We start from the raw sequence: 16,308 nt of genomic DNA, 5'->3' as shown, positions 1-16,308 counted from the left end.
TTTATGTTTTCAAACTCTAAAAAAAATCAGTTTTGAAATTTGGTTTTGAATTGGAGGAAAAAAAACTAGAAAAAGAAAAGGAAAAAAAGAGAGAAACCCCTCCTCTCTCTAAATCTGGGAGCAGCCCATCTTCTTTTCTCCTTCCCTCTTCCCTAACCTGGCCCAAAACGGCCCAACCCCTGCATCCCAGCATACCCCACCATCCCAGCTTTTCCCCCAGGGGGTTTTCGCAAAGTTGGCGTCGTCTCCCTCGTCGACCGAAGCAGGAGCTGGCAGCGCCACGGCCGCCCGATGGCCCGGCCGCACTAAGATCGCCGCCGCTGCCCCCTGGCGGCTATAACTAGCCCCGCCGCCGTCGCCTCGCCCCCTAACCCCCTCTAGCTCTGCCGCGTCAAGCACCCTGCACCGGCCGCCGTCGGGCTTCGTCTCCGGCGAAGCTCCGGCGACTATTCGCGGGCAGCGCCACCACCAATCGCTTCCCCGTGTCGAGCCGCAACTTTCCCCCACCCGCACGCCTCCAATCGCCATCCAAATCGGTGGATTGGAGCTCCGCCGAAGCTCAATTGCGAGCTCATGGCCGGCTAACGTCATGATGACGTCAGCATGATGCCATAATTGCTTTTCTTATTTTCTGTTATTAATTTATGTATTTCTTTAAATAGGAAATAATATGACTGGTGGACCCCATCTGTCGGGATTTTAATAATTTATGAAATATTTTAGAAAATAATAAAATTATGAAATGTGGGTCCAAATTGTTAAACTTTTAATATTTTTATATAATTTTCAGAAATTGATTTAAAATGATTTAAACTTGGAAAATTCATAACTAAATCATTTTAAATCAGAAAAATGCAAATATTATATCAAAATGTTCAGAAAAACAAATCCTATTTATTTATCCATGTTTAATACATGCTTGAACCAATTAAATATGATCCATAGTAGAAACATTAAATCGACCCCTCTCATATGTCGGGATCGATGGTGAAACCCCTCAATTTCCGTCGATGCACCTAGGGTTACCCAAACCCCTTTAATATGAAATGTCATCATATTGTATGTGCATTGCATTGTACCATGTCTTGGCTCTTCCATTTCCGGTGTTTGGTTCTTCATCGATAGGGACCGAACGCGAACCTGAGATCAATGCCACCGAAGAGCAGACACCGAACAACGAGGGACAAGGCAAGCCCTAACCTGGTTCATATATGGTTTCGAAATGCTTTACTTCTGGTTCTTACATATTGCATCCGCTTCAAATATGTTTTATCGGTAGTTGTAGCTATCCTATGTGTGCATAATCTATCCTTGTAGCCTAAAGTTCTCGATCCAGGCGCTCCCAGCAAAACTAGGTTGAGCTTGATCGCATCGCTAGAGCCTTATTTATGATATGTTTAGCCATACTTAGTTGTTGAAGTCTGATCCATCCGGTTGATGAATCAGAGCTCCGAATGAACCTAGTTTGACAGGATGATGTGGTAAGATCAGTGAGGATGTTAATATACATGCTAAAGGCTTGGATGGGCCACCACATGGGGATGTGGTGATTTGACTCGTTCTCGCCGATACTAGGACCTGAGTTCTCGCCTTCGGAACCAAGACTGAGCGTACAGCCATACGGGGCCCATGGGAACCCCTTGGCTAGAACTTGCCTAGCTTACCCATGAGTCAATTAGTTTGCGAGTTCCATTTTCCATACGCATGGGGAAAAGGTGGAAAAGGTTTTCAAAGTGCATCATACAGGGCGTGGCCGGGGTGAAGGATGCTGCAGGCATTGAACTGGATCCCCTGCACACAATGATCGGGACCGCCTCGGAGAATGGCTACCTACGATGACGGACCTCCCCAGTTAGTTTGAATCATGGAATAAGCAAAGTAAGGGAAAGGTTTTGGTCGACCACCCTCTGCCGACACACCAAGGAAGTGTATTAATATAGTGGCACTAAGAGTCGGTCGGCGCGTGTGGGTAAAGTTGTACACCCCTGCAGGGTAAATCTTTTCGAAAAGCTGTGTCCATGGTTACGGACGACTTGGTGATGGATTCTGTGATCATAGACAACTTGAACCTAATCGTAAAACTTGATGTCTATGTGTGAATAAGGATCCCTTCTCAGGGTGTCGAGGGGGTGATCCTAGGTTATAGGTTCAGGTGATGATGAAGATTTGGTGGATTCAACATGATGATCTTAGAGCTAGAGTTGGTATCGCTCTCTTATCCCTTTCGAAAATAGTCTGATTGGACGAGCTTCTGCTCCCTCCTGTTTACAAATGAAAACTGGCTTTCCGCAAAATAAGCTCCACATAAAGCCTCGCATACCCGCTTTGCTAACAGGTTGTACTAAGTCCTGCTGAGTCCCTGTACTCGGTCTTGCATGCTTTGTTTCAGACGAAGTCCTTCCAACTGATGGTGGTTTCTACCTTGATGTCGACGAGTAGTTCGTAGTTCCTAGGCGGCAACTTGAGACTTATGGGCTGGGACGTCGCCTTATGTTATGGCCTCTTAGGCCCTTTGCAGTCTTGTTATCTAGATAACATAATTTGCTTTCCGTTACTTGTTGAATTGTGGACAGTGACCTATGTGTGTAATAAATTATCTTAACTCTGCCAAGAGTTGTAATATATATTGCTTTCAGTCGTAGAGTCACTGTTGTGTTACCGATTCTCACCCTATAGGCCCTAGAAATCTAGGTTAGGCTTATGCCAGATTCTGGGTTTGTCTAGCCTACGACCCCGGGGTCGCGACACCCTCCTTTGCGCCTTCTCCAAGACCGACATGGCCCCGACCATCCCCTTGCTCCTCGTTCTCTTGCGAGTGGCCGAGACCCCGGCCATCCTCTTCTTCCTCGCATAGGAGATCGTCGGCGTGCGTCTCGCGTGCGAGATGGGGGCAGCCAGGGTGACCACCGAGCGCAGGTCTGGCTACACTGGTGACCCCACCTCATCGCTCTCCACCACCACGTCCTCCCCCACCTCCAGCACCCTCACCTCCGACACCACCTCCCCAGCGCACGTCCTTGCCACCTTGGCTGGTGGACCAGCCGGCGGCGGGATGTCCGCCACCCAGGAGGCCAGTGGGTCGATCACCTGCGAGCTGGCCTCTGTCGAGACCAAAGACCCCTTCGCCACCACCCCTCCCTGGACCATCTCCACCTCCACCTTCTACTCCTTGCTCTAGTCCTTGGACAGGAGCCCCTGCTGCCACACACCAAGCTCCAGATTCGAGCTGTATTGGTCAAAGGACCTCGGCAGGTTGGGTCCCTCCCAAACCCGCCCCGCCACCGGGGCACTCCGTGACCCTGGTGCCTGCTTCCCTGTCGACTTGGCACCTTCGCCAACGCCGCTCCCACTTCGCCCTTCTCATGGGCCTCTGGCTGATCCGCCTTCTTCCTCCTCCCATGCTTGATCCATTCATTGTCAGTAGATCCATTATCAGAGAATTCGTCCTCATCCTCCCTGTCCATCCGTGGCGGCGGTGGAGGTGGTGCCCTCGACCCACCTCCCGACCCGCCTCTCAGGCCCCGCTCTGTCTGCACCCCAACCGTATAACCTTCCCCGTTTACAAAGACCTGCATAGACCACTTGATCCTCTCAGGTTATCGGCATTGGAATCAAACTCTGACCGGCTCTGTCTCCCACTTTAGTAGCCATAAGTCATCCACATCAATGGCCCTTCCCACCATAGCAAAGGCAGCCATGAGCCTCTCCCGTTCAAGGAGATCCTCCGGGACCCCTGTGAGTTGTACCCATGCCGACGAAAGCACAAGGTACGGCTTAAGCGCACATAAGGCCTCCCAAATCTCGGTCTCAATCTTGCACAAGGGGAGGTAGAGCTTCCCGCTACCCGTACAAAGTCTGAGAGTCAACCTCATGGGAAACACCACCGAAAACTCCGTCTCCGAAACCCGCTTGACTTGCCAGTCCCACATCTCATTGACGAGGTGCTTGAGCTCGTCCGACAGCTGATCTTCTGACAAGGGCACCGTGTTGAACTTGATGACCGTCGAGAAAACATCCCCTTTTCTCTGCCCAGACCTCAACAGCTCAACATCGATGTTGAAGAAACCTCCCCCGGTAATGGCTTGCCCCATAGTTTGCAGCTTCAGGGAGCGACCCCTCGTCGGGCAGCTCGCCGAGGAGTGCCCCTCCCCGTTGCACAGCATACACAGAGGCTTGAACGTGCACTCGGACTAGAAGTGGCCTCCTCGGTCACACTTGAAACAGTTGCCGCCGGCCAGGGCCCCTGCCCTCTAGACCGTGGTCTTGGCCTTTCCCTTTGGCTGTGACGGACCCGTCGCACCTGCCGGCTTCTTGCCCTGGAACTTCTGGGCCTGGCGCTAGCCCTACCCGCCGTGGTCTCCCTAACCACCGACCGTGTGATCCCCCTGCCCCCGCACTGACCTCCTCCGGCCGGTACTTGTCTCGCTGCTCCTCATCCCATCTCCTTTGGTCACTCCACCTTGGCTGCGGTGAGCCCCAACTCTCCCGGCCACGCGGCGCCCCGTGCGGACCAAGATTGTCGACGTAGCAATAACCCCCGGCACCGCCATCCTGCCTGCCGCCGCCGCCTTGACATCCTCCATCGTCCCTACCCGCATCCTCCGACCTCCTCCCGAACTCCCCGCGGCGATCTCCGCCCTCCGCCGCAAACCGCCGCTTACGGCCATCGTCGTACCCCGCCATGACCACCTCCGCAAGGACCTCACCAGTGGGGACAGCGCGCGCAAGGGGTGGAGGAGGCGGTGCGACGGTGCAGACGGGTCTGAGAGACGCTGCATCACCTCACTCTGTCTCGCGCGGAACCCTTGCTTTGGATCGTTGCAACCCGATGGCATCCAGAGCCACTTGTATCGGCGGCGTTGGGCTGGGCCATCAGGCCCAAGCGCAGGCGTTGGAGGCCTTCGCACCAGCCCAGTTTCCTCCACAGAGGGCGAGCTGCTGTTAGGCTCCACCTCCAAATCTGGGCCCCCCACCAGCCCAGACAGCGGCCCAGCCAACGGAGGCCCAGGACCCAGCCCCCGCACGGACCCCAGGGCGTCGGTCTCCTCCTCCTGCAACGACTCCCTTGCCACCACAACCAGTAGACCAGGGCGCCCCACCGCCGCATGGGCCCGCCCTCCACCGTGCCGACCTGGACCTCTGGCATCCCCCAGCCAATGGAAACGGGACGAGCTCCCAAACCTGGAGCCCCTGCCTCCAGGTGCGAAACCCGACCGCCGCCGGTGGCGGAGAGAGCCCCCGAGCTCCTCCACGTGCTGGATGAAAATCAGATTTGGTTTGCTAGTCAACAAGATTATAATTACAGGAACTAAAAAGTATTATTATAATCTTGTTGACTAGCAAACTGAATCTGATTTTAGAAGAGCTTGGAGCAACTGCATGTTAAATTCAGTTGTTGCATTATAGTGAACTTCTCAAGGAAAGTTGTTGTTGCAACTCGTTCTTCATGACTTCGGCGCAGCACCGGGGTTCCCCAAGCCGGGAGGAGGGTTCTGAACGCATCTGAAGGCCTAGCCGCCGCCTCCTCCTCTCCCGTCCCCCTCCCAGGCGGCGGCGGAGGATCCGCCTACCCCGCCCCGAGCAGCCGCCCCCGGACTGCCGCACCTCAGCCGCCCATGCCGCCGGCCTCGGCCCTGGCCCTAGCCCTGGCGCTGGCCTCGGCCCCGGCTCCGGCCCTGGCCTCGGCCCCGATACCAGCGGCGGTACTGGCGCCCCTTCCGTTGAACGACGAGGGGGAGGAGAGTGTTTCCACGACGGCGTTCCATGGGAGGTGATGAAGCGCCGGTGGAGGAAGCCGGGCGGCACGTCTACTTGGCTTGATGCTCTCCGTCGGTAGCCATGGAGGATTCAGTGGAGCGGTGGCGGCCTCCGCCCCCGGTGACGGTTCGACGGTGGTACGCATGATCCGCACCGCCGTCCTCTTCCCTGGTGATCCGTCAGGAGGGACTTGCGGCGTGGGGGCTGTTAGTCTTGCTTTGTTTTTGGTGGCGGTCCTCGGGTTTCTCGCAAGCGAAGATGAAGATCTACCGGAGGTCAGTTTGCCTTGATCTGGCTGGAGAGATGAGTTCCTAGAAGCGAGCCCGCTCACGCGCCCGTCAAAAGGCATCCATACACGGGAGCCCACCCTGGCTGCCGCTCATCCTGGGAAGCAGCTCCGGGGCATGTGCGGAATATGTCCCTGCTACAGAAACGCTTGCCCCATATGCACGCTTTGGTGGGGCCAGAGAAGCCGCGACAAAGCTAGGCTTCCACGGACTAGCCTCGGCCACATGTCCTGCGTGGTTGAACTCGCGCACCACGTTCTGGTCACGCCCCTAGTTAACATGTCCACGCAACATTTTGTGGGACCCCTTACCAGTATAAAAGGAGGCCCAAGTTGCGGACATGGGGGGTAGTTGGAGAAGAACAAACCTTACGACGGAAGGAACTAGTTGCGCCTTCCCAGGGAGCATATTCAGGAGTTGAGATCCACCAGATAGATAATAGTTGCAGCACATAGGGTTTCGCACAACGCAACCTGAACCTGGGTAAAAAGCATGTGTCTCTGTGTGACTATGTTTTTCGTCTCGCTCGTCGATCAAGCTCGTCATGCTCTGCGACTGCCGAACCAAAAAGGGATCTCCATTTCCAGTGTTGGAATTCATGACACGGCATGTGTGACAAGACATGATGAGTCACGGAAAGATGCCGCTGATTCTGCATGACAACATGGAGTCGACATCACACGATTTCGTAACGAGCATGAGCTGGCCCGATTAAAATCGAGCAAGACCGGGCGATGAAAGCTGCCAAGGCTAATTTAATGTCTCCATCTCATGTGTTGTTTCTGTTTTAGGAGTCATCCACGACTTTCCACTAGCTGTTCATCTCTCAACCGAGTCGTCAATCGACTCCAAGTAAAGAACCAAGGCTAGAGGAATGTCTCTGACGCAATCGGGGGTTAATATATGACGATGGAATATACAACCGGGTATGCCCATCGGAACGAGTCGCTATACAAGAATGGAGTGGCCCAATCCAGTTACCTCCAAGCTGGACTTACTCTCGTAGGTCCAACACGATGAGATCAGCATGAAGGCTATGGATCCAACGGTGATTAGTCAATTTAGGGTTTTGGTGACACGTTCGTACAATGTAAACCCTAGGTCAAGTCACCCTATATAAGGCTTGGGCAGGAGAGAATTAAAAGGACATGCATTCGCCGACTTTGGCCTCCATCTACGCCTCCAATAACTTTTATCACATATATCAATATAATCAAGCAGAATCACCGCGAGGAGCCGAACCTAAGTACATTGTGTCATGTGTCAATACTGTCTAGGACATCCAATGTCACCATCGCTCTCCACCTATCCTAAGCTACCCCTAGTAGCATTTGTCCCATGCATCGATACCACGACAAAGACCACGACCACGAATCACGTACACAGTTCCCACCTACCATTAGCGGTAATACTATGATGCTCCTCGCAAAGAAAATACATATTTGAATGATGAAGTGTCGCCCAACACACACACCCACTCGGACTAACCAAGTCTTACGAAGGAAGGAGCGTCTCAACATGGAATTTAGAAATAGAGTGTTACATGCAGATCTACTACATAAGCAAGAAGCAAAGTGTGCTCGCCAGGTCTACAGAACTTCGAGAGCTATGGCACATCGAATATATGAGGTGATTTGTTTGAAAGTTTTATTTATATAGAAAGGAGCCTTTCAACAAAAAAACATTGATGGTGTAATGTGACAAAAAAGCTGCCCTCGATATTGCTCATAATCCAGTGCAACATAGTCGGACAAAGCATATAGAGATTGATCAACATTTCATCAAAGAAAATTTAGACCAAGGAATCATCTTTTTTAGATAAAGGGAATATATTAATATCGAGAGATACCAATTACACCCGGAAAAAAAAAAACAATACCCTAATGGTAGTACGGATGCACACGACCAAAAAAATAAAAAATAAAACTAAGAAACAAAAAGCCCCGCTACGGTATTCTAGCCTTAGCAGCAACAATACATCCACCACCAAGACAACATCTGAACTCCACGCTCTCCAAAAGCAACGCCTCTAAGAAGGGAACATTGCACAAGCGCCATCATCGCCCAATCCAAAGATCTTAGGTTGTCACCCTGAAGATAGTTCCCGCTCTTAAAACAATATCTTCAACAAGGTCATTGTCAGGCACAACCAATTTAGACTAGGCCTTGCATTTTCAGTCTAAAGAAAAAAGACTCTGAACTTCACCTGTGATGCCACCCCCACTTGCATATTGCCGCTGTGAAATCCAGAACACCGAGCAAGTCCCTCAACAACATAGAGACTCAACCTCCGTTGCTAGTCCTCCAATCTAGCCTTCACGATATTCCCTGCCTCTGCCTCTGCCTCTGATTCACCATGGACCAAAAATGGCATATGATGGTAAAACAGAACAGTGAGCTTCGCGCTGCTGTGCCTCCAGAACCAAATGGTCAGAATAAAACCATGGGTGCGCACGACCGAATACCACTCGATCCAGCAAACTCCAGGCATAAGGTGCACTGTTACATTCGTCGGTGGAGCCTTCAGAAACTCATCACTCTGGCCAGATATAGACGGACATGCCTCAGGCAGGTCTTCATCTTCGCATAGAGACCCTAGGACCGCCACATTATTCAGGTCGGGCCCCAACGCTGCCGACCATCCCAGGCCGGCTGAGGCAAAGCAGCAACACCAAGTGAATGGGCAACGCCTTGCAGCCGGCCGACCCTCCACCGGCGACAACAAGGATGGGCATGCCTTCCACGGCCATCGCCGGTTTCCACGCCACCCGAACTCGCCGCTAGGACTCGGTGACGGACCGTTAGACCCACCACCTCATCCTCAGGCCAACCATCTCCGGCGAAGTAGAGGGTCGCCTCCGCCATCAAACCCAGGGTTGCTTCCCCAGGCATCCTCATGCCGCAGGAGAAGCCCAGGAGTACCACCTCGCACCGACGGGAGGAGGGGAGAAGCAGCAGGTGCTGCGGCACAGATCGAGGACTTGGCCGCCGCCTACTAGCCATCGCCGTCAACAGCGTCCAGGGAGGGACCTGGCCGCCGCCACCTAGCGCAGCAGGAGGAGATCCGCCGCCTCCATGCCATGCGGGCTTTGCCCAGAGGTGCCACCGGCGGCGGCGGCGAGAGGTTGGGTTGAGTCGTACATTTGTACTTAGTTGCTTCTAATAAACTTGCTGGTATATTGACTAGAGGCTTATCAGAAAAAAGGGGGTTCTAGTTTATGTTCCAAGATGGGTCTGTTTTGATCTCTTGCTTAATGTTTGATTTCAACAACAATGTCCTGTCAGGATATTTCCTTCTGCCGAGATGAACACTGGATGCACAAAAAGTATCGTCACGCATGCATGTACGCTGGAGGTGTACACCGCGCCCAGCATATATATAGGTCTGGTCTCGCTTCTCTACGCCGTGCAAACGAAGACGCGGGCGCCAAGCAAACGAACTCGAGTCGGATTCACCTCGACGACTGTACATTCAACTTGAATCCGAGTCGAGGTCGAGGCCGGTTCTACTTCTGTGTCGAACTGTCGATCGAGGCCATTGCGCGTTCGGCTTCACTGGTGTATATATGCCGCGAATCCACCGCCAAATGCTAATTCCTCTCCCGATCCACGGCCGCCGTCTGCTCCACCTCTTCATCGCATCGCTCAGCTCCTCCCTCCACCACAGCAACCAAGAAACCCACCATGGCCGTCGGCAAGCGACCTGCTGCTGCCGTCCTCAACGCCGGCCACGTGATGGAGCAAGGATCAGATGATTACAACAGCAAGAGGAGGCGCGTCCGCGTCGGCAGCATGGAGGAGTACGAGGCGACGGACGTCCTCGGCGAGGGCGCCTTCGGCATCGTCAAGAAGGCACGCCACTGCGTCACGGGCAAGACGGTGGCCATCAAGTTCATCCGCCCCGACACCGACGCCAGCGAGCTCCAAGAAGAGGGATGCTTCCTCGAGGCCTGCGCCGGAAACCCTTACGTCGTCGGTTCCTACGGCCTTGTTCGCGAACCGAACACCACCAAGCTCAGCCTCGTCATGGAGTACGTCGGTCCGAGCCTCCACGCATCCTTGTCCAAGAGGCCGCCGCTCCCGGAGTCCGTCGTGCGCCGCTACATGTGGCAGCTCCTCACCGGCGCCCAGAAGATGCACGAGCGCGGCATCGTCCACCGCGACATCAAGCCGGCCAACATCCTCGTCGGGGAAGACGGGAAGATCCTCAAGCTCTGCGACCTCGGGCTAGCGTTGTCACTGGCGACGGAGAAAACACCATACGGGGATGCCGGCACAACACCCTACATGGCGCCCGAGATGCTCCTGGGGAAGCCGGACTACGACGCGCGGGTGGACACATGGTCGCTGGGATGCGTCATGGCGGAGATGCTCGCGGGAGGCAAGATGCTCTTCAGCGACAAGGGCGGAAGCAGGCACACTGCTAAGATCAGCCAGCTCTGGGATATCTTCAGACTGCTTGGCTTGCCAGATGAGAGGGCGTGGCCGGAGCTTGCGTCGCTGCCACTCGCCGCCACGTTTCTGCAATGGTTCCCGGCACTGCAGCACAACACGCTGGGGGAGCGGTTCCATGAAGAGATGCTGTCCCGCGATGGGTTCCAAGTATTGAAAGGGCTTCTTGACTGCAACCCTGAAAAGCGGCTAACGGCGGCCGCCGCGCTCCGACTCCCGTGGTTTTTGCCCGAGATCGACAACTTACCAGTGCCCGGGAAGATGGTGGTGCGGATAAAGCTCTCTCTGCCGGCTACACCGAAGAAGAAGAATCTGCAGCGGATCAAGATCATACCTCCGGGTCCGGCGACACAAAAAATGAAGAAAGTGAAGTCGATCAAGAACATCGTCGCTCCAGCTACGCCGAAGAAGAAGGTGCCGCGTATCAAGTTCATCACACGAGCGACACCGAAGACGGAGAATGTACTTAGAATTCCACTGGCGATGTGGGAGAAGGCACGCTTGATGGATCCATGTAAATGCTAGAAAATAGATATCCTTGTCCTCGAACTGTAAATGATGTAACTCGTTGCAGGTAGAATTATACAGTGTAGATCGAGCGTGCAATTGATGACTGATTTTGGTAGAAGCGTGCCATGTAAATTCTAGAAGAGGGCAAGAGGCACTTCGAACTGGATTAGTTGTCTTTCGATCAACAGATTATGCGAAACGTTGTACTGTACTTTTGTGTTCATATGAGGTGCTAGCTGTCTTCACCCTTGTCATTTTGTCCATGTGCGTAATTGCATCATGATGTAACTAATTGAGCATGCTGTAAATTGTCCTTACATGTTTTTATGTACCGTCAAGGAGTGCCATGAATCAAAGGGGGGAAATGGTTAAAGTGTACAAGTATTTGTGAACGGATGGAGTGTTTCTATAGTGGAATTCGTAGCCAATTTTAAGTTATAGCAACAAGTGGTAAGTGGTAACCCTGCGTCTTATTTTGGACCAGCTTTCGAGTACCTACAAGATGGTTGTCCTACTTTTTGTTTTCAAAGTTGGACGGCTAGTTGTTTGATCTGAACAATCTGGTGTTAGCCCAGTGTTCTTCATTTTTGTGCAAACCTTCCTGGTGAATCTGTTCTTGCGAAGGAAACAAAGCGCATGGATGACTGGTGTAGATCAGAGAATCTGGAGCAACCTCCTGCGATGTTTAGAATTGCTATGGATCGAAACGAAGCATTTATTTGAAAGCGCCGAAAATTGCTGAAAGGGTTGAGAAAACCGAATATGTGTTTGCGAGTGCCAAATCTCACAAAATAAGGTGCGGTCAAAACTTCAATGGTAACACACAAAATGATTACAGCTGATTTCCAGAAATTATACTATCTGATATTTCGAAGTCAAATCCTACTCGGGAGTTTTGGAACATGGTAAATCGCAGGGATGAAATCGAGCCTGTACTACATGATGCCTCCCTCCCATCACCCTCTTGTTTACAGATGGTCCGGACCCATCACCACCTTCGCTTTGGTATGTGTCCGTGAGTCTAGCAGAGACAAGAACAAGAGAAATACAATATCAGAAAAAATGAGGTTTGGAGCAACTGCTACAAGGACCTAATTATACGGCTACCTTGGGAGGCTCTAGCTTGCAGAGAGGCGTTGGCTCTAGCTGAGGACATCCATATTCAGAAAATGATTGTAGCGTCAGACTGCCTCCAAATGATCAACAACCTGCATGGAGAATATGGAGGTAGCTACAGCATGGTTACACAGGAGATCAAGGCGAAATCATCAGGTTTCTCTGATGTCCGTTTCCGACATGAAAACCAGGCTTCAAATTCAGGAGCTCATAAAGTGGGTCGTAATTTTGTTTCTAGTAGTTCTGGTAGACAGGTTTGCTCCTTCAGCCTCCTGGAGGTCTTTGTATGTCCTTATCAATAAACAGCCACTTTAACCCTCAAAGAAAAAATGTACCAGGCTCCAGGTGGTGAGAACCATGTTGGACTTGAGATATGGCCATCACGGTAACCATCCAGGCTCACGAACAATGGTGCCTCCGCAGACGCCATTTCTTCCGGTTGCCACTGCGCTAGTTGTGCCTCGGTCACTTGTATCGCTTCTTCATTGAAAATGCAGCACGTTTCCGTCGAACAGCAGCCAGGCAGGGGGAGCCGGAGAAGATCGTCCGAAGAAGTGAAATCTCGGCCACTTGGCTCCATGCTTCTGATGGTTTCAGAGGGGAGCAAGGACTTGGATATAAGGAGGGAATCTGTTTACTCCATCAAACAAACTAGGGATTGGTTTACTAATTCTATTCAAATTTGAATTAATAGCCGAGCTAAATACAGAAACGTAGTAGTGTCATTAAATGATTTTATCTAAAAGTCATAGCCACTTATTAGGTGGAGTTTCTTTTCCGGTAGTGAAGTATTAGCTGCTAATGCCTCCAAAAAAGGTCTTGCATATCATGTTCATGTACTCCCACCTCTTGAATGCTACCAGTACTTCCATATCTCAAACACCTCTCTAATTTTACGAAAATTCTCTAAGAATAAGCACATGGATACAACTGAATCATAAATCCAGGTTTAATTTACACTCCAGAACAAAATGGCAAAATCAGTGTTGACAGTGATAATAGGCCGAATTGACAACACAGTTTGAATTAGCTGCTATTCACATCACATATGAATTTGTCTTACTTACTAGTATTTTGTTTCCAAAATGTGGATTAAATTTTGGATTTGATTTTTTATAACATAGTAGACTGATGTTGTATGAACTTCGATAAATTGTTTATAGAAGAACTCATGACTTTTCTGTGTAGGTTGTTTTGAGGTCGGAGTACAGGGAGTACACAAAGGACAGGAGCACTACGTTATGTGCTCCTTTGTGCCATTTAGAGTACAAAATGGTTGAAAAATAAAATCCATAATGTGAAACAAGTATTTTCCCAACAATATTTTAACACCAAAAGACAACAACTTCAAGGCTGACTTTGCAAGAATTAGCTATCTTACATCTTAAATCAGGATTAACTCATGTCACTCCCTTGTATATGTTCTACAGCATATACAATATTAGGATCCATTGCATCGGAGTATGTATACTTAAAATTGGTGTCACACAACAATATAACAAGAACGGACTGGACAGAATGCAAGTCTCCGTTTGACCATATTTGTAGGAATTTATGGTGTGCCATCCTAACTGTTCCACTTTAACATGTATCTTCACTCAAATAAGTTAAAGAAACTGCAGCAGAGTAGCGTAGTGACAGTAGGTTACATATGCAATTGTGTGTGTAGATTTGTATAACTAATAGCTATTGCATCTCAGTCAGGTCAGGAGGCTACTCAGCTGATGTGATGTGCTGCAGCATGAAGGACCTCGTCTTGCCATCTGGTGTCAGCCCAATGCTCTGCATTTTCTTATACACCTTCCTGGCTAATATGGGTTTGCCTCTCAAACAAAGCCCATGGATGACTGTGTTGTAGATCGAAGAATCTGGCTCAACCTCCTGCGATGTTCAGAACTATCAGGTGTCAAAATGAAACTTGAAAGCACCAAAAGTTGCAAATCAAGTTTGACAAAATTAAAATTGTGAGTACCAAATATCACAGGGCTAGGTATGGTCAAAACTGGCTAAATACATACTAATGATTACTGTTCATTCCCAGTAAGCTCGAATTTATAAGAAAATACACCCTTGCAATCTATCCATTTTTTAGGCTAGCAAAGTGAACACCAATCAATTAAATAGAAAATAAAGCCATGTCTGTGGAAATGAACTTCATTTGTGCAAAGAACACAAGTCCACTTGGAACAACAGATTCCTGAAATATATAATTTTTTTTTACTGTTACTAACATGAGATCGAACTTCCTTTTATGTTGTTGACTGTTAACAACATTACTACAGTCAACAACACAGTTATACCTCGGCTTAACAGTGTTGACACCAACCCAGGACGATTGCAATTTTGACGTAATGGTAATGCAACTTTGAAGAATTCAGAACCAAAGCACCAAAAGTTTAAGACACCAGAACACCAGAGCAGCCCACAATAATGCTAGGGGAAATACAAAATCATTACCAGTTCAACAGAAATAAATAACCAAAAATGAAATAGTACCTCCAGTATGTCCTCTGCTTCGTCCCAGAGAGATCCCCAAATGCATGCTCTTATAACAGATAAATGTGTGAATGTATCCGGTGAGCACCTTTCACGAGTCATACGCTGGTACACTTTCAGAGCAACTTTCGGCTCGCACGCAACCTCACAAGCACGTATCACGTGATTGTAAGAAACCGCTGAGATTTGCAGCCCGTGTTTTTCCATCATCCACAGCAATTGCAAAGCATGCTCCCACTGGCCGAGCCTTTCACAGGACATCAAAGCGATGTGGTACAGATGACTGTTTAAGACCGACGGATGCTTGGATTTAATTCCATGAAAAAGATCTAGGGCGTCCCAACATCGACCAGACCTATGTAATGCGGACAGCAACGCGCTCCACGTGTACTGATCAGGCTCGAGCCGCGAAGATATCAGAAGATGGTACATCCTAAATGCGAGCTCATCTTCGTCAGCCTTCCCAAGGGAGTTGATGATCGAGTTAAACGCGATGATGTTGGGCTTCATGCCAGCACTCAGCATTCTCCTGAACGTGGCCAGCGCAAACTCCCACCTCCCTTCTCTGGTGCATGAAGCGACGACGGCCTTCATTATATCCTCGCTTGGATCAAGCCCGTTGCGGAGCATTTCCTCGTACGCAGCCACCGCTAGCTCGGACTCTCAGAGTTTCTCCACTTGCCTCCAGTCATCAGGGTTCTCCAGAGTTTCTCCACTTGCCTCCAGTCTTTCGCTCGCCCGCACGCAGATATCATGGTGTTGTACACAATCACATCGATGGCTTCTCTTGATTCTTTGCCCTCTTCGATCTCACTGAACATTTGCAGGGCAGAAATGTAGCCCTCGGTTTTTGCAACGGCCTTCCGCATCAAGGTATACGTATGGCCATGTTATGGTGCTGCTAGAGGATGGCGAGAGGGCCGGTCCGGGGTCTTACCCACGGTCGATATCAAGAGGGAAGGGATTTCCTTCTTAATTCTTCCTTGATTAGATTGATACGTCTCCTCTCCTTATATAGAGAGGTTTACTTAACCCCTAAGCAAGCGACACTTATCTCTAATTAACCCTAAGACTAATGGACTATTTTTTCGATAAAGGAAATATATTAATATCAAAAAGATACCAATTACACCCAGCTTCTGCAACAACGCACCACCCTAATGGCACTACGGATGCACACAGCCAAAAAAAGGAAAAGAAAACTAAGAAACAAAAGTCCCGCTACAGTATCTCGGGCCTAACAACAACAGTACATCCACCGCCAAGACAACAGCTGAATTACAGACTCTCCAAAAAACGACGCCTCCAAGAAGGGAACAGTGCTCAAACACCATCGTCGCCCGATCAAAGATCTTAGGTTTTCACCCTGAAGATAGTCCCCGCTCTCAAAACAATGCCTCCACCAAGGTCATTGCCAGGCACAACCAGTTAAGGCCAGACCTTGGGTTTTCACCCTGAAAGGTAGGACCCTGCGCTTCACCTGTGTTGTCGCCCCACTTTCATACCGTTGCTGCGAGGCTCGGAACACCAAGCCAGTATCTCAACAGCGCGGAGACTTGAACCTCCCTTAGCTAGTCCTCCCCTCCGGCCTTCATGAACTTCTCTTCTTCCGACTTTCATCATGGATCCATAGCCCTAGGACCGCCGCCTTTATACAGGTCGGACCCCCACGTCGGCGACCATCCCGGGC

The 16,308-nt window shown here is 50.4% G+C and overlaps 2 protein-coding genes across 2 annotated transcripts; one reads left to right on the top strand and one right to left on the bottom strand.

The window, feature by feature from the left end:
- Positions 1–9,728: 9,728 nt before the first annotated feature.
- Positions 9,729–11,021, top strand: LOC124694970 (putative cyclin-dependent kinase F-2). The gene has a single exon (XM_047227889.1). It carries the CDS (start codon positions 9,729–9,731, stop codon positions 11,019–11,021), a length of 1,293 nt encoding a protein of 430 aa, XP_047083845.1.
- A 1,096-nt stretch (positions 11,022–12,117) lies between these two features.
- LOC124696605 (pentatricopeptide repeat-containing protein At3g29290-like) lies at positions 12,118–15,274 on the bottom strand. Its single transcript, XM_047229313.1, has 3 exons — positions 14,619–15,274; positions 13,845–14,003; positions 12,118–12,214 (listed from the first exon to the last, which is right to left on the bottom strand). The coding sequence occupies exons 1-3, from the start codon at positions 15,246–15,248 to the stop codon at positions 12,188–12,190; spliced, it is 816 nt and encodes a 271-aa protein (XP_047085269.1). The 5' UTR covers positions 15,249–15,274; the 3' UTR covers positions 12,118–12,187.
- Between the last annotated feature and the right edge of the window lie 1,034 nt (positions 15,275–16,308).

This window comes from Lolium rigidum, chromosome 3 (genome assembly GCF_022539505.1).
Source record: "Lolium rigidum isolate FL_2022 chromosome 3, APGP_CSIRO_Lrig_0.1, whole genome shotgun sequence".
NCBI classification, from domain to species: Eukaryota; Viridiplantae; Streptophyta; class Magnoliopsida; order Poales; family Poaceae; genus Lolium; species Lolium rigidum.
The sequence above is the reverse complement of the archived record's forward strand: the minus strand, read 5'-3'. Positions and strand labels throughout refer to the sequence as shown.